The 26,063-nt window shown below is 40.7% G+C and overlaps 1 protein-coding gene across 1 annotated transcript in view; it reads left to right on the top strand.

The window, feature by feature from the left end:
* TMEM255B (transmembrane protein 255B) overlaps positions 1-26,063 on the top strand; it is a 63,057-nt gene that overhangs the window by 14,434 nt on the left and 22,560 nt on the right. Inside the window, exon 4 of the mRNA XM_032202208.1 lies at positions 9,854-9,943. Coding sequence (XP_032058099.1) covers positions 9,854-9,943 — 90 coding nt within the window. The remainder of the gene's footprint in view (positions 1-9,853; positions 9,944-26,063) is intronic.

Here is a 26,063-nt window from a genome sequence, read left to right as displayed (position 1 = left end):
AAATGGAAAAAAAGTCTTTACTGTAGTACCGGGGGACATGCAGATCATGTAAAGGTAGTCATCATTACGGAGGTATTATTTCTCACTGGAACTCAAGCTGCTGAGAAAGTCAATAGTACTTAACTTTTTAGTGATTACTTTTCTGTGTGCTTATATCTCACAGCATCCAGGGTAAAACAATTAATGTTGATGTAAAAATGATAACAGTGGAATAAATTAGCAATCATCCTTGTCTTGTTTAGCACCTTTAAAATGATTACAACTGAAAAGACCTATTACCATCTTTTCAGCTGTAAATGTGCACTAGATTTTGTGGTGTGATTTAGCTGCATGTTTTAGAAGCAGGCACAGAGATTTGTATACAGCTAAACAGTTCACATTGACACTGACGCTTGTGTGAGCATGTCTCTTCTTTACATATCTGTGTTTCTTTCAAAATATAACAGCATCTTATTAGTTGATAAAAGTCAAGCAGTCTATTCTTTGAGAACTTCTTCTTGGTCACTTATGTCTAGTTCCTAGGCTGCTGCAATGAGGTGCCATTTAGAGGCGTCTCTTTTTCCCCTTAGATTCTAGAAGGAACCTTAAACAGTGATTAAGTATTTCATGAATGAAGGACCAAGTAAAATATTTTATGTTTTCTAATGCAGATCTTTGACCTTGTGTGTTAGAAGTGAGGATTTCCACCACATAATAAATATGCAACAAGTATAGACACCAAAGTCGTACTTCATGGCACCTCTTGTCTTCTGTAAGGTTTGAATGACTCAGTATTATTAATGTCTCAGTATTATGACAAGTTCATTCCAAATGTTGAATATGGGGTGGTATTTTCTGTTATTTCCCCCCCCCCCGTTTTCAGTGTTTTGGCAGAATCAGAGAAAGGTTTAAGTTGGGAAGGGCCTTTGGTTCAACTAGTTACTTAAAACAGGGGCAAATTCAAAGTTAGATCAAGTTGTGCAGGGTTACATGTAGACTCTAAATGTCTGTAAGGATGTGGTTGACTGCTGCCTCATGCCATGGTGTCTTCGGTGAACCTGCTGAGGGTGCAGAGTCAGAGTCAGAGACTCAAACCATCAATTCCCTTTAAATCCTCCATCTTATTAAATGTAAGTCTTTGGGGACGTAATTCCTTTAAGATCTGTGCTTGGAAACATCACACAGAGTTAAGTGCATAACAGAACTTTTTTTTTTTTTTTTTCCTGCCAGTTTGTTTTCTCATGGTGTTTATGTAATGAAAGCATTACTGTCACACAGCTGAGAACAAAAGTAAACTTTATGACCCATGAAATGTGTTTGTGGAACAATAGAGAAATCAATTATTCTCCATTGCAAGCAGGAGGCAGGGGATAAAAAGTGTTGGTAAGGAATCCTGGACAAATTCTCATGTGTGCACGGGTGAGAAGGTGAGGCAGGATGTGCCCAGAGAAGACAGGCAGTTTCTGATCCTGTTTGAAGAACGAGATCAAATTAAAGAGATGAGTATCCCAGTTGGCCAGATAAAATCTTCCAGACTCAGCAGGCAGAATTTCAGTACATGAAAGCTTGTAATTTGATTGTAATGCATTTTGGATAAAGAGCATACACATATCAGAAAACAGCGCAGTCACTGTAATGTGGAAGAGGGTTTGTAAAGACACTAACAGACTTTGGTGTTGAAAAAGTACCTGCTGCTGAACACTGTCAGCTGTAAGTAGCCTTGGTCTATGTCAGTTCCACCATTTTTCACCAGGAAGCACAAACTTCTGTGACACACAACATGCTATTTATTTCTGTTTTATTGTTCTCATACTGCTCTGAACAGCTGCCTCTGTTTAAGTGATGAAATGAGCTTGCTCCACTTGCATCAATAAAAGAGCATCCATGAAAGGAAAAATGTGCTGGATTCCTATAATGTCAGCACTGCTGAGCAGTGAATCTAAATTTATGTTTCACTTTTGTGCCCATTCCACTTAATACTGCATTTATTTTTCTCTTCTTGTCTGTATATTTGATATCCCTAAATCTGCAACCGTCTTAACCCATTGTTAAATAAGCTCTTTTGCTGATGTTTGCAATGGGAATTCTTACCAGTTTGATGTTTCTGGTGGACTAAGGCTTGCTTAGGCTTGTTCCAAAACCATCAGCATTTCTCCAGCTGTGAAATCCAGCTATTCTTGTTTATTTTTATTTATTCATTTTTTTTCCCTTCTGTTTTGTATTACTCTGTCCTCACCAAATCTAAGGCATCCTCTTTTCCTTCCACATTACTTCTTTTGCTCCCCTGCAAGTCCCAGGCAATATGACTGAGGCGAAGTAAAAAGAGAAGAGAAAGCACAGAAAGAAGTATTGACTGCAGGTTGATTTCGCAGCACAGGTACTTCCATATCTAGAGTCCCTCTACAACCAGTGGAAAAAAGAGAGTTTCAGAAAGTAATTAATCCCATCCTGTAATAGGTGTAGAAGGTTTCTGGAAGTGCCTAGCTCTCCATTGACTACAGAGGAACAGAGATGACCAGCTGAAATACTCAACTGTAGAGATGCAAAAAAAATACAAATAAGACCATTGCCAAATGACAGCTCTTGAAACAAAGTAGTAATTTGCAGTTGTGCTTCTATTTAGAAATGTTAGATTAGGAAGGCAAGGACTTGGGAAAGCAGAGTAAGATGACTGGAGAGCACGGTCTCCTGTAAAAGCACACTACATCTAGAATTGCCCCAGGAAGCCTCAGTGCTCCTCTATCTAGTAGTAAGAAGCTGAAAGAGGGGGAAAGGATTTTGATCGTATAATTGATGCCCGTTCTGTTTGGGCTGAAAGAAAAACAGAACAGCTATTTAAACAAATCTCTTTAAAAACAGTTAGAACATGTGAGGAGCAGAGCATTTGTGTTGCACCTGCTGGAAGGAGAGAGGATCGGTCATTAGGGTTGCTGTATCAGACCGAGGAGAAAATACATCAGTGCTGTTTGAATCAGTAACTGTGTGGTAAAGGTACTGGGATGTGAACAGGGGTCCTCAGATGCTATGAGGGCTTAAAATTGCACAGATAATAAAACCAGCCCCATGCCAGGAGATCAAAAAAACTTCAGGTTGCCTTCTGTTTCTTGTCTTGGATAACATGAAGCAAGTACAGCTCAGTCTTTCGTCTAACACTGGTTTAATAACATCTGCTGGCCTCCAGTAGCTGGTACTCTCCCAAGAATTAGAGTGTTTCAGCAGAGATGAGAGACAGCACAGCAGCAGTAGTGATAATTTTAATTGATTCAAGACAAGCATTTACTCATCAGTGAATGAATTATCTTGAATTTGATATGTTCTCTTTATTTACACATACATCAAATTCATTCTCTGGCTGCAGTGTAACAGTGGATCCAGTTTTAAAGTTTAAGAGCTTGTACTTGATACAGGTTGATTTCATTCAGTTGGTTGGTCATTCCAGTAAGTACTTGCTCATAAAACAATTTGAAATAATTTTCTCGCTGTTTTAGATCTAGATTTGTAGCTGATAATAGATTAGGAGAGAAGGAAGAATATATTAATCAAGGAGCCCTTCTCAATAACTTTGGCTCATGTTTCATAGGAGCTAGTGATTGAATTCCCGTTGTTCTTTCCTTGCTTGAAGATGAAAATACGGGAAAAATCACCTTTATTTCATACAGCATCTTCCACAGAAACCAGATCTTCAAATGTTTTAAGCAGGTTAGAAGAAAAGACAAGATACGTTACAGAAAATTAATGGAAAGTGGATTGGTGTAAATCATGGATTAGTTCAAGTTCATTTCTAGACGGTGAAACCATCTGAGAGATAGAGACTAGGGAACTGAGTTAACATACAAGGTTTTTATTTGGACAGTGCAATGTTAATGCAAAATGCTTCCATTACACCTCTGTAGGTGACTGGAGTTGCAGAAGAGTTAAGTTGCTGTTCTCAAAAGCAGTGAGAGTGGCTCAGTGCTGCTGACTGACAGGGAGGGAGGAGGGAGAATGGGAGAGGTGCTGTGTGCGTGGTTGGCTGTGAAAGCCCGGTGAGGAAACTTAACAACAAGAGTATTAAGGGGCAGTTTTGAACCATGGGCTCTTACGTTCTGAAGAAGAATGGCAAGAGGGCTGCTTGGGAATGGTTGATACATTTATAATGATGTCATTTTATTCCTGTTCAACAAGGCAGTAGTGAAGATGTTGTAAAGGAGGACTCCCTGATTTTGAAATAAAAACAAGAATTTAAGACTAATAGAGGTGGGGAGACAGTAATGAATGTGCTGATGGATGTAGGAGTAATAATAGATGGGTGCTCCTGAAACAGGGTGCCCCCATGCTAGACTGTGAAAACCATTAAGAAAGCCAAAAGCAATGGGAGAAGAGGTTGAGGTGGGTTTGCCTGTGCATCTCTTAAGTAAAATATTTGTTTTGAAAACATGAAGTCCTTCAACTTCCAGCTGAAGGAAACTGAGGCAAAGCCAGTTGAACACCCAGTTAGTCAAAGTGTGCAGGGAAATTTGCTGGGAAGAAATCATTGTGTATGTGCAGAGGTATCCATAACAGAGCATCTGCAGCAGAGAATCCAGTGCTGATAGCAGAAAGAGAGGTAAAGGAGAGCAGTAATGCTGCCTGGTGATTCAGGTAAGTCTTTATTCTTTGTAAAGATGTTCAGACAGTTATGTGGCATTATGCACTTAGGGAGATTGCTGTGTGGGCCAATTCCTCCCATCTCCATAACTGTCGCAGCAATTGTCACAGGTAAAGTCCCCAATAACTCAAGAAGTTTGCTTCCCTGACCAGTAAGGAAATTGTCCCTTTCCTCCACATCTCTTTGTGTGCCTGGAGGAGCTGGAGTGAGCAGGCTCTGTTGCCTGTGCTCCTTTTTCCTCTGTGTTACTTACGTGTGCAACACAAGCCGTCTTGGGCTGGAGGAGGGCTGGGACTGTTAAGTCACCCTGTTGCATGTTTCCTGACCGTGGGCACTTCTGTCATCCCTTGTCATTGTGAGTTGTGAAATTAATGAATTATCTGCACAAGTTAAGCAAAAAGACCACTGGAGGAGAAAAAGAGAAAGCAATATTCATTAACTGTGCCTACATATGATGTGAATTAACCGTGCCAATCTAAAGAATAACAAAAGATGTTATTCTGCCTTTTACCATTCTGTATGTGGGGCAAGAAAAAAAAATCTGAATGGAGATGCTGCCTTTATTTTCAAAGTGGATTTTGATCTTATTTTTTTCTCCTTGGCATAATAATTGATACCTCTCATGCGGTTTCTGTATTCTTTACCAACATTTGTTTATCTAATTACTTCTGCCCTTTTATGCATGCAAGTTTGCTTAAATTCCTCATGAGACCTTTCCCCTCCCCATGTTCCACCAACTGGCCTTTTCACATTTCTGTTCTTCCTAATTAACCCTGACACAGTGCTGGCAAACAGCAAACTTCTTCACAGGCAGGAAAACAAAAGTCTCCTTGACCACAAGCAGCACAACCAATCCAGCCCTTATCATTTATTCATTACAGCTAAAACCTACCTTTTACTTCAATAAACCCTAGGAGTGCAAATTACATGAAAGAGGTGAGAAAACCTAATAGCTGCTGCCAGCACTTCTCCTTTCTTCTCTTTTATCTTGGTTGCATGGTCCCACCAGCCCATTTGTGCTAGGTCTAGTGCTCGTCTCCCCTTTTAGCAACCTGGTTTTACTTATTTGGGGAAACAAACAAGTTTTCTGCCTCGTGAGTGAATTACACTAGCTGGCTGTGTATTCAGGCAAGCACCGGAGCTGGTTTGCAAGGATGGACCTCTTGGGGACAGGCAGCAGGAGACAGGGCTGGAAAGGCAGGATCCCAGAGGCAGGGGTCCCAGCCCTTCTCTTCATGAGCTGTACCAGCACTGGTGCTCTCAAAACAGACATTTCATGTTTTCTTTTTCTCCCCTCCTTCATCTGGATGTCAGTCTAAGAAGCAGTTCTTCTGCCATTGGTTGGGCAATCACAGAAGTCTGCATCATTAGGAATTTGTGTCATTGTAATTAGTGCTATGACTGGGATTGGCATCAATGAATAGCGAACGGGAACCAGTCAAAACCTCCATGGAATTAAACTGTATTTTGGGGAATGTAATGTTAGGGATAGCCTTCAACAAACTGCCTGGTCCATTTCTTTTCCAGATACGTTTGCTAGAATCTGCATGGGGATAAAAAGGGCTTTATAAACCTGTGGCATAACATTTACATAGGCTGTTGCAAAGCTTTCACTTCTCAGAGCAAAAGGCACTGGCTGACAGCGTTTCTCAGTTTACATTGATGAGGGTAATTGCGATTCTTCCTCTGTCTGGAAAGAGATCCCAGAGAGACTTGATGAAGAGCACAGTACTCAGAGACACTGAAGGCTGTGCAATGCAAAAAGCCATTTAGGATGAAAAAAGAGAGTCTGTTAGATATAATGTAACTTACATTTGATACCAAGGTGATTTAGAAAACAAAAATCCATAAATTACCTGAAGTATCAGATCTACTTAGTCTAAATTCAGAGGATGAGACACTTCAGAAAGCATCTGGTGCTAGAGGTGATGGTCATTATCTGAACAGTTGTGCCTTTTGACTGAAAGTGGGTAGGGGATAATCCAGAGCCATGAAGAAACCAGGCATCTGCCAGGACTGTGACCTAGTGAGCCTCACAGAGATGCTTCACAGGGGTATCTAAAACAGCTGCTGAGGTACTAGCCTCTAGCTTGTGCTGGGGACTGGTGTGATTTTCTATGTCTGCTGGACAATGTTCTTTCTGAAACCTATGTAAGTCAGTTTAAGTCAGAAGGCCTCCCAACATGACCGAGGAGAGCAAAGTCAACTCCATAGCTCCTGTCCATCCTGCAATTTACTGTGCACTTTTGTATGGGTCTCTTAGAGCTATCTGGTGAAATTGAAAAGCCAGCATGCTCTTATTAGGTGATTTAAGCTCTCCCCATGAGTGGAAAATGTTGGTTTAGGGATTGTAAATCATCAATAAATTGCTCATGTGTGAAATGAAAAGCCACCTTGAGGTCAACTTCCAGTAAATTGATCCTGAGCTCACGCAATTTGGAAACACCTGGCTAAGCCCACTAATTATGTGATTGACTGCTATGACTTGAAAAACAAGATAAGGGTATCAGACAATAATGACTTAATCTGGACTTTTAAACACTGCTGCTTTTTCAAATCAAGAGATCAGGTACTGTAACAAATGTACCTGCCACAGGGCAGCACAGCCCACTAGTCTGCATTGGTAATAACTCCCTGCAAGGAGCCCACAGCCTTATTGATCTTAAGAGTTTCATGCCAAGATTTTTAGATAGCCAGGTTCACAAGACATGACCTGTTATGCTGAAGAGACAAGGGACAGTGGGGGTTGAAGGGTGGTGCAACCAACAGTGGTTTCTCAGGGTTTCAGCTTTACTACTGCAGAAGGGGGCCGGTTGCAGGGGATGTGCAGCAGGTTCCCAAGATCAGCCAGTACCATCAGCCTCAGCCACTTCTGCTTTCCCATCTCCTCCCCACACAGGGGATTCAGATCACTCATCAATCCCTGTGTCAGTGCTGGCCTACCTGTGATTACAAGTTGCAATCTGAGAGCCACGAGCTAGTGAGAGATTAAGAGTATATCAGAAAGCGTTCGAAAGATGTGATTCTAGTTTGGACTTCTGCTTTTAAGTTGTACTTTTTGCTGATTCACTAAAAGCTCATATTTCCAAATGTTCGATATTGCTTTGACCCGTATGTCCAATGCTATGGGCTTCAAAGGCTGTAATTTAGCCAACAAGGCTAAGTGCTGGGTCCTGCACTTGGGGCACAACAACCCCAGGCAGTACTACAAAACTTCTTTACCGAAAGGGTTGTTAGGCATTGGAATGGGCTGCCCAGGGAAGTGGTTGAGTCACCATCCCTGGAGGTCTTGAAAAGACATCTAGATGTAGAGCTCAGTAATATGGTTTAGTGGAGGACTGGTTAGTGTTAGGTCAGAGGTTGGACTCGGTGATCTTGGAGGTCTCTTCCAAACTAGATGATTCTGGGATTCTGTGACTTGCTTACAAAGCTATTGTTAACAGCTGAGCAGAACAGACAGTTATGATGTTACTTAAAAGACATATAAAAGTGGTGCTTAGGGATATGGCTTAATGGTAGACTTGGCAGTGCTATGTTAACAGTTGGACTTGATCTTAGAGGTCTTTTCCAACCTAAGTGATTATAGGATTTGATGGTTCTAATTTCTTACTTGCCCAATATGCATTTTCCTGAGCAAGTCATGAGTGCCCTGTCCCCTATTGACGTTGTTGACTTTATAATCTTCTTAGCATTACATTAGCAAAAGAGTCCATTTCTTTTTTTTTTTTTTTTTTTTTTTTTTTACATCATTTTGTGGTATCTTACATGTTTTAGGCATGTAAAAACAGTACATAGGTAATGCAGATATGGGTTTTGTATATGCAGAGGGGATATGTGGACTATATGGCTGTGATTTTGGTAATCTGTACCTGGGCACTTCTGGAATAAATGTTGTGAAGGAGCAGTTAATGACTGGTAAGTAACAAATTCTAAGCTGAAACCCTCAGTAAGTGTGCTCTTCTATCAATTATCTAAAAATTAAGGTCACTGTTCTGTAAATTTTCAAAGGAATTTTTTAATCTATTGCAATTATTAACTGTAACTTAATACTGTGGTAAATTAGACCTGAGCTATCATATAGGTTGCTTCTGAGGGTTCTTCTTGTGACTTTGCAACAACAATGCCAGGAATATGAGAAAGGAATATTATATTAAAAATATAGCCAGAGAGTGCATGTTAGGTTCCTCATACTTCCTACAGGTGTCAATGGTCCAAACCCAAGGTGCAGAGTCCTCATAGTCACTAACCCATTAATCGGAGGGAGGAAGGAATGAAGTAATCCCTCTGATCAGATAGCACTGGGGAAATGAGTACCAGGTGATAGTGCCCTGTCAGGCATTTCTTTTTCAGGACCCACCTCCTCTTACTTCACTCACAGCATTGTATCCTTCAAATATGCCCTCAAAAGGATCCAGTGCCATCAAAAGTGTGTGCTAACAGCACTCTGGTTAGTCTCTGAAGGCACACACGATGAAGTACTGGCAAGCCACAAACCTATTGACTGTTGGTAAGGGAGAGGCCAAGAGTTTTGCCTTCCAAAGTGCTGTTGATATAGAATTAATAACATTTATTGAGCAAAGCTGGCTGGCAAGCTAACAGAGACAGCATGGTGTTTGTGCTGTAGCTGTGACATGGGCTGAGCTCTGCTGGCCTTTGCATTACCCACCCTGACACCGAGGGGCAGGCTGAGAGCCCCAGCCCTTCCAGGGGTACCACTTCAATGAGCCTCTGCTTTAAGCTACCTTTGCTGCAGCTCAAGGTGTCATAGACTATGTGGGATGAGAAAAGTTTTCTGAGAGTGCCCAGGCTAGGTATGAACATATTACAGTGCCTTTATCAGTATGTGTGAGTTGCTACCAGTGTAGAGATTGATGTGAGCCAACAGGAACATGGCTTTTTGCCATGCTCCCTGTGGACACCACTGCTGTTTTATTAAATAAGTTGATTTAGAAGAAATCACCACTGAATTTAATAACTCTTACAACTGACCTAATTTTCTTAAGAAAGATTTAAGCTTTTCCAGTAGACTTGATTTTAAGTCAACTCAGTGTCAAGAATTTCTGGTTTTTTTTTTGTTTTTTTTTTTTTTTTTTTTTTTCTGCTGTGTATCTGGCAGCCTGCCACACTGATATGACACGCATTACAGCAAGAGAAAATGTCATTTAAAAATGCTGGAAAAAATACTATGATTGTCTTACTTAAAGAATTATATTGAAAACATTACTCACTCTGCTTTTCTCTTCTCAGTTGGTAGCCTCCATTGTATTTATCAGCTTTGGCGTGGTGGCAGCATTCTGTTGTGCAATAGTTGATGGAGTGTTTGCAGCACGACACATAGTAAGTACAGCAATCTTCTGTCATCTTTCATTTTTGATTACTTATGTCATTTCTGGCAGGAAAGCATTTTCTTCTGTTTTATGTCTAGCAGCATATTATTTCTTGATGGTTCTCTTTGTTGGAGAAATGTCTTTTGGCAAAAGATCAACAGGAAAGCCCATCATGCGAGTGCCCAGAGATGGTGCCAACTGCTTATTCATCCCTCAGGGAGCTCCAAAGACTGATGTGATGTAAAATGATGTAATGACAGGTGTGCTAAAATGCATAAAGGGAAGACACTTTGATCACCACCAGCTTTTATTTCCTTTTGCACATAGGATTTGTGAGCATGGTCAGAATTTAGAATGCATCGAGCAGTGATGAGCACCAGAAGTCCCCTTGGGATCTGTAGCAGAGAAGTGGATTGCAACAGCACAAAGGGAACATTTTGTTGGAGCACAGGCAGCAGAGGAAGTGACAGGCTTTGGTTAGAAGTAGCATGAAGGGGTAACCACTGAGTTACGAACAACTCAGACTTCACCATCTGCCTGCCATCAGAGGATGGTTTATTTAATTAGAACAATGAGTATTTCCAGTGTGTCTTTCTCCAAATCTATTGCCATCTTTGCCTCAGAAGGACATTTATAGATATTTGCAGTACTGTAGTAGCAGTGTTACTAGTAGTTCTTTACCATCTGTGAGTCTAGGAGTCTTTCTCCTGACCTTCTTGTGTAAGTGCTATACAAACTTAGAACAAATATATATATTTTTTTTCTGCTCACAGAGTTCAAATTAAAATATTAAGCAAAAAGGGTCAATCTAGGGACAAGACAGACTGGACTGTGGGGTCATTTAAACATGCCAGTTTACACATTAGACTTCTTTAATTTTATTTTTTGCTCTTCTATCTTTTGCAATTGAACACCTCAAATCAGTCTTAAACCAACCTTTCAGTAGAGCTTTGATTTCAGAAAACCTCAGGAAATAATTAGCTGTATGTTTCAATAGGCACTAGGACTCAGATGCAGTATGCTGCTTAGCACAGCAAGTATGGTACATGATTCCCTCACTGCCATAAAATACCATGGTCTTGATCATCTTTCTGCTTATGTTCATGAAGCAGTAGCATAACACCACTGGCATCAGTAGAACTATACATAATTTTCAAATGCATCAGAATATTTAAGCTCTGGATCACTTGGAGAATAAAGCTGTAAGCCAGTTTTTATTTTAATATTACTGAAGAAGATTTTAAACAAAATGTGGGCTTGAAAACCCCATGTGCATTGCATAAGGGAGGAGACATTTATTGGTATAAACAAGTAGGTTGTGCAATATGAGCTTGAATAAACACTGCAATCATGTTTTGTGCTAAACAGACACTGTCAGATGCTGACGTGGCCTGCTTTTACTCGGGTTTGCATTTTTGTTGCATTGGATGACACCTGGTATAACTTTGTCTCTGATTAGGATGGAAGTATAAACCCAGGGAACCTTTCCATGGGAGGTACTTAAAAGAGGAAGGGAGCAGATTCTTATTCAGATATCCTGCTGCCAAAAATTGAGTTGTTGTGGCCCAGGAAACCATTGCCATTTTTTTCAAATATTGTTTCCAACTCATGATTTTCCAGGAATCACGCTTATTTTTGTCCTGCTTTGATATGATCATTAGAAAGTGTTCATACTGCACTTGTAGAGGGAGAGAAATGTTAACAATTTGTGTTTTCTGGAAAAGATCTCTGAATCTCATGCTTCTCAAGGGGACAGGTTATTCTCTTTCAATCAGTGTTGGCTCGTAATGCTATAGTTTACCTGAGACTCTTTAACATAGCAAGATTAGCTACTATTCAGCACCACTTCAACACTTTTAGTGGTTTTACTTGTATTTCTACCAAGTTTTATGGTGTGGTAGCTTCCTGATCTCCCTTGATTCCTTTGCAGGGCTTTCAGAAAATCAATGCCATTCTGAATATAAGCGTAATGTGATTTGTAGTCATCCTTGGGTACAGTATAGCACACAATCTACACTAAGAGCAGGGAGGAGGTTATATTAACAGCTCTGCTCGCCATCAGCCCGAGAACCGAAGTGGTGTAGGGAGCCCCATGACCTCCCTGTGGTGTGCTGCCATCTCACTGGCACCGTGACCACTCTGCCCTTATCACTGTGGTGCAATTATACAGCCACAACCTCATTATGCTGAGGTTAGATGTGCCGTCGCCTTCTGGGAGGTGAGCTCCTCTGTTGGAGGACAGTGTGTGTGCCGAATCTCAAACACAGAGACAGACATCAGTCCTTTTGTCTTCCTAGGCATTTCATGTGTCAGTTTTGACTTTTTTGGGCTTTAAGTTCCTTTCACGTGTGTTACTTAGGCATTCCTTCCAATCTAAATCAAACAGCAATATTGTTTTTGAATATTATTCTGTCATGACATGCCCTTAATGTGGCATTATGGACTAAAAGAGATTCAGTTCATTGCAGTGAACTGCTGTCCAGGAAGAATATGGGCCAGAGAGTCATTGCAGGGGAACAACAAGGCACAAAGTCATCGCCGTGGTGCAGCAAGAAGTCATCCTGCAGTTCTGTATCTGGTTAAGTCAGTGAATGGGGAGTGGGCATGGTTGGGTCGCATCTGTGGAACTGGAGACTGGAAGGGGCTGGTCGCTGCCCAGGCACTCCTTAGTGTGCTGGAGATGTACAATCCAGTGACATGGAGGTGGTGCAGTCATGCCGTGACACGCTTCACAGAAATCCATTTCCATCTGTTTATATTTGATCTGTATTTATATCATGGTGCTGACACCAAGGCACCACGTCCCTTTCCTCCTGGATGGGGGAGTGCTAGCTGCAGTGCTGGTCTTCAAACGTCCAACAAATACAACATCCTCCTTCACATCAATTTGGAATAAGAAATGTCTCCCGTTTTTCACTTTATTTTTAACTTCATTTGATCTAGGAGGGGTGCTAAGAAGACAAATCATGATGTTACAGATTTTTCTCAGTGTGTACCTGCTGTCAAATGGGAGACTATTACTGTTGCACATTTTCTCCTGCTCTTGTAACACCGTGGATAGAATAAGAAAACACTTTCTCTGCTTTATTTTCTTCTCAAGAAGGCATAAAACTGACAAAAAAACTTCCTGGAAAGGAACGTATTTCAGAAAAGAAATATTTAAATTATTTAAGACTCATTTAAAACCACTTTGCCGAATAGAAAGCTCTGGAGCACAGCACTTATAAAATTAAAAACACTGAGAGAAAAGTAGCTTGATTTAAAATAGCAGTAGCTAATTTAAAAAATAATGCAGATGTAATTTATTGTGTGAAGTTAATCTCACCCTTGGTCCCTACAGCTGCGCTTTTCAAAAAAAAAAAAAAAAAAAAAAAAAAAAAAGGGCCAGAATCAAATGAAACAAATCAAAGTTAGAATTAATGTGCACTGATGTTATTTCAGAAAAATATGGTGATCACAGTAACCCATTATCTGCATTAGTGTTTGCTTGAGGCATTTTGGTATTCAGCAGATGAGTGACTTGGCTGTGCCACAGCTAATGGAGGTGACTCAGCAACCTCCTGTCACCACACGGGGACACCCCCTGTCCCACCTCACATGCACATTCCCTGCAGTATCTGCTGTCTTCCTGCCCATGACTGCAAGACTTGACCATTGCTACATGTTCCAAGACTTGACCATTGCTACATGTTCCTTAACTTTGCAGTTATCCCCCAGACAGGTCCTAAAGTAGCCATCAGCAAGAAATCCAATTATGAAGTGAGGAAATTGCCTGCAAGAGCTTCCTGAGGAGATCAGGAAGATGACAGGTAGCAAAACCATAATCAGACATTTTAAGCTGTGGAGACAAACGCTTTGTATCATCTTTTTACACACTAAGCTGGGAATCAAGGAATATCAATACTGACACATGGCCAGTCACATTTTCCTGAAGCATGAGACAAAAAGAGACTCTGATGTGCCTGAAAGCTCTAGGTGAAACCAGGGACTCAGACAGGGGAAGTACTCTCTTCTTGACTATTAAAATTGCTTTTTGATCTTGTTCAATTGAATTCACAGACCACATCAGGGCAGATGTATTTGAGGAGATTTACTTAAAAACAAAACAAAAAACAGCAGAAGTGAAGGATACCTTACATGAAGGATACCTTAGGATAGCACCAGTGAGAACACCAGAAAATGTACCAGTGGCATTGCAACTTAGGATAGTTGCCATTATCCTTTCTCTACACACTTCTTTGGTTCTGTCTTCTGTGTAACAATTCTTCAGGTAGCTCAGTACAGCAACAAACATCCCCTGAAGCCTTTCTTTCTTTTCTCTGAACAAGCCTTCATACTGTCCTGCCACATCCCATCCTCCAGTCCCCTCATCATCTACTGATGCTCCGTTGGTCTGAGCTGCAACTGGTGCCTGTCTTTCTTATATAGGAGAGGGATTAAAACTGGACACCCTACTCAGATGTGGACCCATGACTTTCCATCAAAAAGGAGTAATTACTTCCTCCAGCCTGCAAGTGATGCTTTTGCTAGTGCAGCACACTACACAGCTGGCCGTAACTGCTTGCAGGGTTGCCCTTGCCAGCGTTTGTTCAGCTTCTCCATAGGAACCTCAGATCTTGTTTTGCTGAGTTGCTACCTAGCCAGCCTGAGCTGTTGCCTGGAGTTATTCCAGCTCAGATGCAGGATTTTACATTGACAGTATACAAAAACTGACAAAATATAGTGAGGGATTTTAGGTTCAGGTTCAGCTATTTTTAAAGGTTAGATTTCTCTTCTCAATTTATCACCAGCAGAAAGGAGTAAAGAGATTTGGATGCTATATTAATTGGAATTTCATTACCATTTTTGGCTTTCTTTTTATCATCAAATTGACTTATTTTTCTCTGTTTATAAAGCTTAAGTCTTTGAAAATGACCCTCGTGTACCTTGTCGTTAATTACTGCTACATCCTCTTAGCTGAAGTTCTGTTTTAATGTGGTTTATAGTCAGGCATGAACGGCTTTAAAAGAAAGTGATTTTTAAAAGAGTGTGATTTTTAAGAGTCTGGTTTTATGTGGTGCAGTGAAGGAACAGCAAAAAACTACAGCTCAGAGCTGCTGCACATATGCACTGCCCTGTCCCTTTGTTATTGGAGCTGGGCTCCTCTGCTACAGAAAGCTGTAAGGTTCAGTAAAAACCTTGGCCAACAACTGTATTGTTAAATGTCTTAGTAGTGCTTCCAGGGTGTTCCTCTGCAATAGTCATTATTTCAGGGGCCTTCTAACATCAGCCTCTGTATTTCTTATCTGGGTGGGTTGGATGGACACATCTTTGAATGCTTGTTTAAATAGTGTAATGGATGGTGACTCTTCGAGTGGTTATAATCTGCTTACGGCTTTTGGTAGTGAATGTGACAAATTGGTAGCATAATCAGATGCACTTCAGCTCAGTTTTTATAGGACACCAACGACATAGTATAGTTTCATTACATTATTACCAGGAATTTGAGGAAACACTACAGTAAGGTGCCATATCAGGAGTGAAACCTGAAGTGGGCTGTCTGGAGGGAAATTATGTTGTAAGAGCCTGAAGAGAAGAACATCTTGCTATATTGTTATGTGATTTCAGAACTTTTCACATAGATAGACCCTAATCCATTCAAGAATTTTCTTAAGTCTTCATAAATAAGAAACTGGGAAAGTGATGGAAAGTGAAAAGTTAGGAAAACTGGTCCAGAGAAAGGATAAAATAGAAAATCCTTATCCATAGAATTATTCTGCCCAAGATCAGTGGAGATTTGCTGATCTTCACTGAAAAAAACAAACACAAATGAATGGTTTGATTTTGGAGGTCTGGGGAGTTTTTTTTATTCTTGCTCGACTTCTCTGTATCACAGCAGTGAAATGGTGGAGAAATGAGAGACCACCTGCAGGTTTTTGATGAGGTAGGATAAGGAATTCTGTTAACAGTAGCTGTTCCAAAGGAGGCAAGGCCTCAATTTTAGAGCCTCTAGGATAAAAAAGTGTGTTGCAGTGGCTTTGAAATTGTATACTGTAAATACACATGATGAGTAATCTTGTCTAGCCGAAGCATTTTGATGTGACTGCAAGTATATAGAGGAGAGGCTGCTAGGTGCCTCAGGAATTACATCACTCATTTCAAGCAAAGGTTTAAATTCCAGTCTTGCCTAGAAACAGAGACAACACATTGGATTTTGATTTACAATAGCAGATTCTCACAAGCTGTTCTCAACACTTCAAATGTGCAAGAATTGGAACAGAAAAAGAGGTAGGCTCCAGTCCTGGGCTCCCTTCTTGCACTCTTTCTGACTTTATGTGCCAGCATTACTTTTATCATAGGTGTCATTCTCTTCCACTGAAGTTAACAAAACTCATGTAGATACTCGAGGGATACATGTATAAGTAAGGTTGAGGGTGCTGTGGAAAGGCTGAGTTGCTTGTCTGTCATGACATCTAAAATGTACATTAAACCATGCAGTGCTAAACTATCCCTTAGATTCCTCTCCCTTTCTGCAAAACCACTTCAGCTCCTCATTTTTTTCATTTCATTTTTGGCCGATCTGGCTTCTTCCTCTTGATAGGGGTGGTTTAAGGAATTAGTTAAAATGGAACATACCAAGATAACTAAGCCCTGGGCCTGCAGCTGAACCAGAGGAGGCTAAAATACATAGTTCTCATGTGGGATCTTTACCCAAATGATTTAAGCGTAGCTTAAATTAGTGCACTGCAGAAGCCTATCAGCTGAGTATAGATTTGGGGGTTTAGAAACTAAACCTGAGATATTTGTTTTACCCTTATGCATGTTAACTCAGATTGCTATTTAGTAAAACTGGCTTTATGTAAACTCACTTTATAGGAAGCTTAGATACCTGAGAATGGAAAAATGGAGTCTTTCATCTGGGTGATGCTAACATGAGTTGACCTCTGGTGAGCAGGGCTCAAAATCTGCCATACTAAGTAATAGCAATATGGCAGGCCCCAGCTAATGAATAAATAACTGTGTTATAAAACTACAGGCCCAGCCAGCCCCAGCAAAATGTAGTGTTTGACTAATGTGGATTTCAGTTCCTTCAGCTTGCGCAAAGGATTTAGATCAGGGCTATTTTGCACTGTAACTCCCAGTTCTGGCTGAAACACTGCAAGCAGAACCCTTTTTCCCCTGGGGGCACTGGCTGCCCTTCTGGAGCCAGGCAGCCTACATCCCTCTGCTTTGAATTGTTGGCAGTCACAGTGTGACAGTCCTGACGTCTACACACACCCCTGTGGGTCAGAACATGGGCTGCCTGGGACTGCTGAGCTCTAGCTGTGGGGTCTGGACATACACACATTGCTGCTGGCCAGTATGTTCTCTCTGCTTTCTGCACTACAGCCACATACCCATATCAAGGAGATGGGCATTGCTATTTTCTCACAGGAAGCATGTGTAAAATACTGTTACGTGGCATTTTATGGCTTTAGACTGAATCATCACAGCCATGGAGGACAATGGGTGGCAGTGAGACTAGATTGCCTGGCTGCAACATTAGCGTATTTAGTGTTTTATGGATTACCGAGTACTGTAGCTCAGGTAAGCTGTCTGAGGTCAAAAAAATTGTGAGATTTCAAGTAAGATGGCTGTCAAAAAGATGCATCCACCTTCCCCTGCTTTCATGTTTCTGCCTCTCCTCCTGTACTAAAACTTAGGAGCCTGCCTGAAGGGAAGACTCACCATGTGTGTTTGTCCTGCTAGGTTGGCTCATTTGGATGGGCCCTCCATCCAGTTTATCAGGCAGACCCACAGCAGTCAGTGGCAACCCAAGGTAAGGGTTGGAAGGCAAAGCTGAGAATGGAGGGAGGACAGGACCAGGTCTTCTGGCTGTAGTGTTCATTTGGTTCAGCTTAAATCCAGTGTACAACCAAGTTGAAAGCAACGAATCCAGTGGTGACTGAAAATCAAACGTTGTGAGGTCTCTGCTCTGGACATGAGTTAGTCAAAGAAGTACAGTCTGAAATTACATAAAGATCTGATGATTTCTGCTTTTTTGAGTTCAAGAAGTGTTTGGACAATGCTCTCAGAAATATGGTTTGATTTTTGTGTGGTCCTGTGTGGAGCCAGGAGCTGGACTCGATGGTCCTTGTGGGTCCCTTCCAACTCAGGCTATTCCATGAGTCTAAACCAGAAGCCCAGGCAGGGATGCCTGCACAGCACCAAGCTACTGGTTCCCTGCTGCTTCCCGACAGACAAGGCTGATGCTGCATGTGTGCACTCAAGAATTGATGGCACCATCTGGTGGTTGTACGTACAACGGCCAAGAATTTCAGTCTTTTCCTCATCTTTGAAGTTTCTTGTGCAGATTGCAGAAACTCGGCTTGCAACATGCCTTACCTGCACGCCTACACCAATGCCTTGCAAGCTTCAAGCCAGGTTCTGCAGATCTCTTAAAAAGCTATCCAAAATGTTCTGAACGACTCTGTTGACCTTTCATTTAAAGAAAAACAACAACAACAACAAACAACAAACAAATAGCTGTATTTCATGTCTAATGAAGTTGTTACCTTGACAACTGGCGGTAGAAAGCTCAACTCAAAGAATAAGTAATTTCTTATCGCAATTAAATTAGCTAGCTTCTCTGGAGAAGAACACTAAATGCATTTTACTTTCTCCATGCTGCTACATGAGGCAAAATTACAGCTAATTACTTTTAATTCCATTTCCATCCTGTATGACTCATTAATATAATAGCATAGAATAGAATATACCATAGAGGTGTGTTGTTTTTTTTTTTAGTGGAGTGAGCTCTAATTATTTCTAACTGAAAACCAGCACTAGTTCAGTACAGATGTTTACATTGGTGGTCCACCAAGGTAAAAAATATTTTATTGATTAACTTCTTAAATACAAAGTGCTTAAGTTTGTATTCTGCACATTTTGAAGCCAATGGTCAACTACCCCACAGTATTTATTCACTTCAGTATTAGACCTTGCATCTGACATTGAGCTGGAAAGCACTGACTGTGTTCCTGTAGTACCAATTAATTATAAGGGGAAATTTATTCTTTTTTATGGACTTAAGTTAGAGATTGGAGCAAAGGAGGACTCTTGCAGCCACCTTGAGCCATTCTTCCAAGACTTCTCTGTTGTACTGTAAGATGACCACATTGGCATAACAGTTATGTTCATGCATCAAAATGCGATTGAATATGCCTTAAATCAAAGGACAAATACTCTTGTTTGAACATCACAATTCAGATGGTAGAGCTCCTCATGCTGGATAGGTCTCCAACCTAATTTGAAGAGCCCTGGCCTGAGTGACAGATATCTTCAGTAGTCTGTACCCTTCCAGCCATAGCAGAGCCTGGAATTCCTACATTGCTGTCTGCTCTGGCACATACTCAACAAGCAAAACCAGTTCCTTTCAGGTAAAGATCTCCCCCACAGCAACCACAGTTACACTGGTGCTCTTGTAGGTCAATGTTTCAGAAGAACTTTCCTGGGAAAGGAGGCCTTTTGGGATGCCTTTTTTCTTAGCAAATATTTTCAGTCAACACACAATGATCAAAGCAAAGAAAAAGAACATCTAGCTCGAGGATGCAGCCACAGGAAAAGTGGAAAGCAGTAGGTCTAAGGAAGGTTTAGACTTCAATTTGGTAAAGAATCTAAATGCAAAGTCATCTCCCAGGGTGGTGGTGTACTGCAAGAGGAAGCTGAGTTACCTATAAAGACAGGTATTTTGTGAAATATTAGTAGCCATGTCTATGGAATAAATTGAAGCACTAAAACCCTGTCTAATGGCTTGCTGCCACTGCAGCTCTGTTTCAGACCACCCCCCCCCCCCCCCCCCCACGCTCTCTTGAAAACAAATCTGCTCTAGAGGGGTAATGCTAAGCTGCATGGGAGTGAGCAGTGTGGATGGGTCTATTTGAACTCAGGACCAAAAAATCAGTCCCTGGATTTTGTTTGGCAATATTAGTATAGCCTGTGGGAGTATTGCTAGATTGCTGACTCCAGCTCTTGTGTTTCTCTGTGTGTCACAAAAGGCATTATCCTCTTGGAAGGAGTTCAGATTGGTCTTGGCCTCTATATGGTATCTATATAATCAAAGGTTATCTGATAGCAGAGGGCTCTTTAGTCTCACACAAAAGCACAGTTAAGTGCATGGAGCTGAAATCAGAGTTAAACAGATTGAAACCATGAAGTAGACACTGGTTGGATGGTAGTAAACTATGGAAACAGCTTTGTCAAGGGTATGTATGTTTCTTGATCAATGATGTCTTTAAATCCCAAGTTTCTTTTTACATGATCTCATGAAATTTATCCAGAATTTATTAACTTGATGCAGATATCTTGGAGCAAAATAACTCTTTCAGAAGGTCATTCTAGAGCAAGGTCTTAAAAGAAGGGTCCTGTGGAGTATTTTTATGGTCAGATAAAAACTCTTGTTGCCAGGACCTGCTCCTTGGTGAAAGATATTTCGGGGTTCACAGATTAAAAACAGCTGAAAGCACTGGTCAGAATTTCTGATTCAGGTTTTCTGGATTTCAAATCTGCAAAGGAAACATAATCTTTGACATGACTGTAACTGAAGTAGTATCTCTGCTAAAATCACTATTCCTCAGGTATCAGATAACACACAAGACAACCCAATGAGGAGTATGTTGGATGCATACAAGGGCTTGTCAGCCAAACTGTCATCCAGCGAATATTTTCTAGGCTAGAACACAAAGAGCTTACACTGTATGAGGGACAGGGGAAGGCTTCAGGGTATTTTTCTCAAGAATCTGCAGTCTGATGTTCCTCCATTTTTGGTCAGGTAAGTACTATGCATACAGCCTGAATACATTGATATTACAGAGGAGCTGGTAGGGTACTTTAATTTGGTTGCCAGATATTTTTCAGCAAGAAAAATAATTACAAGCCTTTCTTTGGAGAACTCCCTCTAGTTTGCAGAGCCTCTCATATTGGCAGGGATAAAGCCTTCTGGTTATACAGCTCTTTTTTCTTTTTTTCCCTGAAATTCCTTTCAAGTTTAGCTGAGTTGCAAGTTCTTAAGAATCACATTTTCTTCCCTGCTGTGACTTGTTTTCCTGAGGGAGAACAGTTGGCATTGTGTCAACCACATACAAACGTCTGAACCATTAGCCAGCACATACATTGTGTTTGGATGCCAAAGAGCAATTCTCCTGTCAATGGGATGGAAAAAAAGAGAGATTCCTGGTCCCTTTCCTAGCAGCATCTCTCTAGATCTACAGTGTGGTCTCCTCCTTCTTTTCTGCAGCCCCAGGACAGGACCAGAGAGCAAGCTCCCTCAGGCCTCCCAGCTCTTCATCTTCTGCACTACAGGACAGGACAAAAGCCTTCACTATTGAGGAAAACAAGGACTAGTGCAGCTTCTTCTAGCCCACAGTGGACACAGACCTTGCTCATTGCCTCCCCTTCTTGAGATCTAACAGCCCACATTTAAACATTCTACACAAATAATTACACTGCAAAAACAGGGGGAAGTGAGCAGGATTTGATCCATGTTTAAAACGATGCTCGTATTCTTGTTTCCATAGGTTATAGTCTTCTGCATCTGTAAAGTGCTCCTTGTCTCCTAGACATCCAAAATTCAATTCTGGGTGGAATTTGTTTAGTAAAGTAGAATCAACAGCTTGAATCAAGGGAGATTTACTGTCTACTTCCATCTTTAACCTTCCTTATAAAGCAGTAGCCATGCTGGAATTTATGCAAGGCATACAAAGCAGGTTAATTACAATTCAGTCCTACGAAAGGTGGTGCCTGGGGCAAAGGGTTTGCAGTCTGCTCTGAAAAGCATCATCTACTTCACTCTTATGGGCTGCCAGCAGAAGAGAATTCCCTTCATTGTTTCTTATTCTCAAGAAATGTTTCTAGACTATCAGCAGATGTTTCTATTCTAGGGAAAAAAAAAATAATAATAATAAAAAAAGTAAAGCTGCTAGAAAGATACATAGAGGGGATAGAGGGGAGAGGTAGTAACCACCTGCAGAGTTCAGACTGGAACAATAATACTTGGCATTTTTTTTCCAGTCGTTTGTCAAAAGAAGATCAGTGCTTTAGGTTGCTCTGTGCAAAAACTAGTGGAGTGAACAAAGTAAAATGTGCCATTTATTCACATTGATCTGAATTAGCAAAGCAAAGCACGTAGAAGTCCTTAAATTCTACTGGAGTAAAAATTTAGGGTATTTAAGTGTATGCTGCATATTGCCCTTGCAAAAGGTTTCAAAAGGCCAGAGGTTTTATTTGTTTCATTTTTAAGAAGAAACCATGATTAATATGAATAATAATATCATGTAGCAGAAATTGTTCTCTGTGGGTGGATGACTGTCGAGCTTCAAATAGTGTCAATAACTAGGTTTCCAGGTATTCTGTAGTTTTGCTCTGTCACACCAAGATTGTGAGTTATGAAAGTTCACACTTCTAATACATTTATTTAGTCTTATATGAGAAATTCAAGTTTAAAAAAATTTGCTTATCTATATACGTATGATGCTTTAAAACTATCATAGCTCTAAAAAAAATTTACAGAACCTGCCTCTAATCTCCTTGTGTGTATGCCCCAGTGCAGTTCTCTCCATGCTCTCATTTACCACTATATGCAGTAGGGTTTTTCACCTCTGGAGCACTGAGCACCATGTATTTGAACATCTCAGATCTTCTGAAGTGCATGCAAGCTTCACAATGACAAGCCCATGGAGATAGGCTCATCGTGCCTGAACAATCAGAGTGTGCATGAACCATTTCACACTAATTGTTTAGACCATCTTGATTCTGTAACTTCTGTCTCTCCATTCCTCCCGGGGCTTCTTGCATGGACTTTTAACTTTCTTAAATTCTGGGCTCTGGTCCTGCAGTCCCATCCATTTGGGGGGACCCTTTCAGCCTGGCCCCTTGTGTGCTGTGATGAGTGCCAGCAGGGGGACTTCCCTTTACAGAGATGAGAGGGAGCTTTGATGGCAAATTGCTGGGCATAAACACCCATAGACATAAATTTGTTATTAGATTACTTAGATTATAATGGGGTTACTTAGGGGTCCCTATCAGTGGTGTGCCATGCCCTGAAAATTAAAAGCAACAGTGTTCCTATGCAACATTGATTAAGCCTCAAATATTTTATTTGAATATGTGTATATTCAATATAAACACTGCTCAAATAGTGCATTTAATACAGCCTCTTTTCCTTCTCTTTAAATTAAAAAAAAATAAAAAAATAAAAAATCCAAAAAAGTATTATAAATGTAAAAAACGCTATGTTTCAGTCAGCAAGATATTCGGTATTTCAGATGTGTAAAGGTTAGTGTCTGGCAAAATGCCATTTCCCGCAGTAGTATACTTAAAGATTCAGATATTTGTTATATATACTAAAAGCTTTAAAGGAAAGGGAAGGAGATGAGTTGTATTTCATATATCTGAGTTACGTTACCAGAAGCAGAATAAACAGCCCTTGCTTTCTTGTGGAAAAGTTAATTACTTATATGACACAACATCATTTTAATCAAGGCAGAACAATCAGTTCACATTACAAACCCTATAATTGAGGTAATGTAATCAATGTAAGTAATCAGCTATAACAAGTAATTAAATATCTAACCCCATCAAGCAATAACTAAAATTACAGCTTTGAATAATATCAGCTAATTGCATCATTAGAAACTTGTGTGAAAGCCATTGGTAAATCTAAGTTTTTAACTGTGCAAAGGAGCTCTTGCAGGTATCATTGGAAGGTCTGCAGCCTCATCCTGAGGCACATTAGATACAACATGACTACAGAAATGCAGCCATATTCTAGTGTCAGGCTTGGATTTATCACAGATCTGACATAGTAAGGTAGGAGTCATCTTCCTCCTTGGAGTCTTGTGTTGCCCCAGCTCTCCAGCACAGCCAGAGCAACCACCTGTGATGACACACGGGTTTGCACACACCTCTTTTCTGCCTGCCACCACTGACATGCATCAGCACCCGAGCTGCTGAACCTCGACGGTGATGTGCAGGGATGTCAGCTCTTGCTTCTCTTACTTGTATTGAAAATCATTAAAACAACACAGCAACAAAACAACAAAAACTATTTGGAGAGGATTTAACCCCTCCTAACAGAACTGTATCCATATGGAGCAGACCTGTCTGTGCACATCATGTAGCAGTGGATCAGCTCCAGCATCTGAAGGCTATTTATTCAACTGCAGCAGTACTGCCAGCTCAGAAACTTTCCCAAATAAAGAACAGTGCAACTGAGGCTACCAGTACAAAGCATTTAAAATGGAACAAAAATCACAGAGGAAAACCAAAGTGAGATAGATCCACGTATGTGTATTTTTCAACCATGATGGTATGTAGGTATTCTGAGTGCTCACTGGTTTGAAAGAGCTGAATGTGAATATCTAGTGCTCCTCGGCATTAAGAGAAGAGAATTCTGTAGCATCTAGACTTTCAAATTAAATAGAAAGCCTAAAAAGAGCCCCTGGAAAGCACAGCATGAAATAAATCTAGTTTGTGAGAGTAAAGAAGTGTTTCAGCCATGCCAGCTGCTTTTCCTATTTTCAGCACTGGAGTTGGATTATTTCTGATCAGCAGACGAGACAGGCAAGGACCCTAGACTGGAGCTCAGCATTTCTGGAAGAAGCTTAGCTCCTAAGTTAAGTTCATGCAAGGCAGACAGAGAAGCACGAGACAGAGTAAGTGGTGAGTGAAGTCTGCAGTGAAGCTCACAGCATTGCCATCGTGGCATGGCATCACTCAAAGTATTTCAACAAATACTGACCTGACTGCATCCAAAGCATTGAACAAAACTGGGAATGTGTTATTTGCACTAGGAGATCACAAATGTCTTGTTACAGTAGTGGTACAGTCTGGACAGAAGGAAAACCTTTTGTTCCTGATGCTCCAGTCCATTGCAGCCCTTGGGCAGTAGCATAACCTCAGGGCTAGGCTGGTTCACAGAAGTCGGTCTGTGGGAGTCCAGAAATAGCTGGCTCTTTGTCTTTGTGCTCACCCTTCCAAATCCCAGCCAGAATGCACTGGATACTCTTTAGCAGCCTGGGACTTTCTATGTTGTTAGTCAAGGTGATGCTCCCAAGAGGACAAAACAGAGAATAAAAAATAGGAAGCAAGCATTGATATCACAGGGGAGGAGAACTGCTGAAATGCAGAAATGGCAAGATTGGGAGTCCCACTTGATGAAGTAAAATTACACTGACATTTGGATTCAAAAGCTGATGATGAGCTTGGTGGCAATGAAAACAAAAGCTGTTAATAACTCTAGGAGAGACTCACAATGCATAGTCAAAATATGAAACAGGTAGGAAATATAGAGTTCATTTGTTTCCCATAATTGGTTGTACTTTCCCAATTTACTTCCTTTCATAAAAAAAAAAAAAAAAAAAAAAAAAAGTAAACAAAGGTACAAAATTTTCTTTACAGTTGCTGTCTTTCAGACATCTTTCCATATTATTATTTATTATGTGTTTTGATTTTTTTAGTGGATGTGAGAGAGATGGAGATGCTGTAGCTGGTTCAAGAATCAGCCCCCTTAGCATCCCCAGCACTGAAGGGGCACATTTTTTTTCAACCAGAAGAGAGGATACAGGTCTATAAGAAGCTAACTGGTTTAAAAAGGTTATTGTAATTAGTTTGTTTTCTATCAGCTGATGTGGATTTAATATTTGGAATTGGAGAGTCTGGTGGGGAGAGGGTTATTATTTCTGTCCTTCTCTTAAAATAGTGAAATTATGCAAGATAAGTTGTTTTCTGAACGCCTCTTCTGCTTCAGAAACTGAAAACTGAAAAACGAACTGCATATTTAGCTGCCAATTAGTAAAAGCTGAAAACAGCAGTGAAAAAAAACCTTGTGTCTTATTTCAGGAGGTGTAATTGTATGTGTTGTGTGTGAGTTGCAAGGCTCAGGAGCACCTATAAGATGTTTTGTTTCTTGTGGATGATACCCTCTCGCTGTCGTAAGATGTTCCTTAATGTCCACCTTGTCACAGCCTGTATGGAAGCTAGTCATAATGTTTCAAAAATAAGCAAAAAATATTTTATTAATGAATGAAAGCACAAAGATACTTACACTGATCATTCATGGGAATCCTTGGGATCTTCTAGCCATGGTCCTACTCAGAAGACACCCATCTTGTTGG

Source organism: Aythya fuligula, chromosome 1 (genome assembly GCF_009819795.1).
Source record: "Aythya fuligula isolate bAytFul2 chromosome 1, bAytFul2.pri, whole genome shotgun sequence".
Classification (NCBI taxonomy): Eukaryota; Metazoa; Chordata; class Aves; order Anseriformes; family Anatidae; genus Aythya; species Aythya fuligula.
The sequence above is the reverse complement of the archived record's forward strand: the minus strand, read 5'-3'. Positions and strand labels throughout refer to the sequence as shown.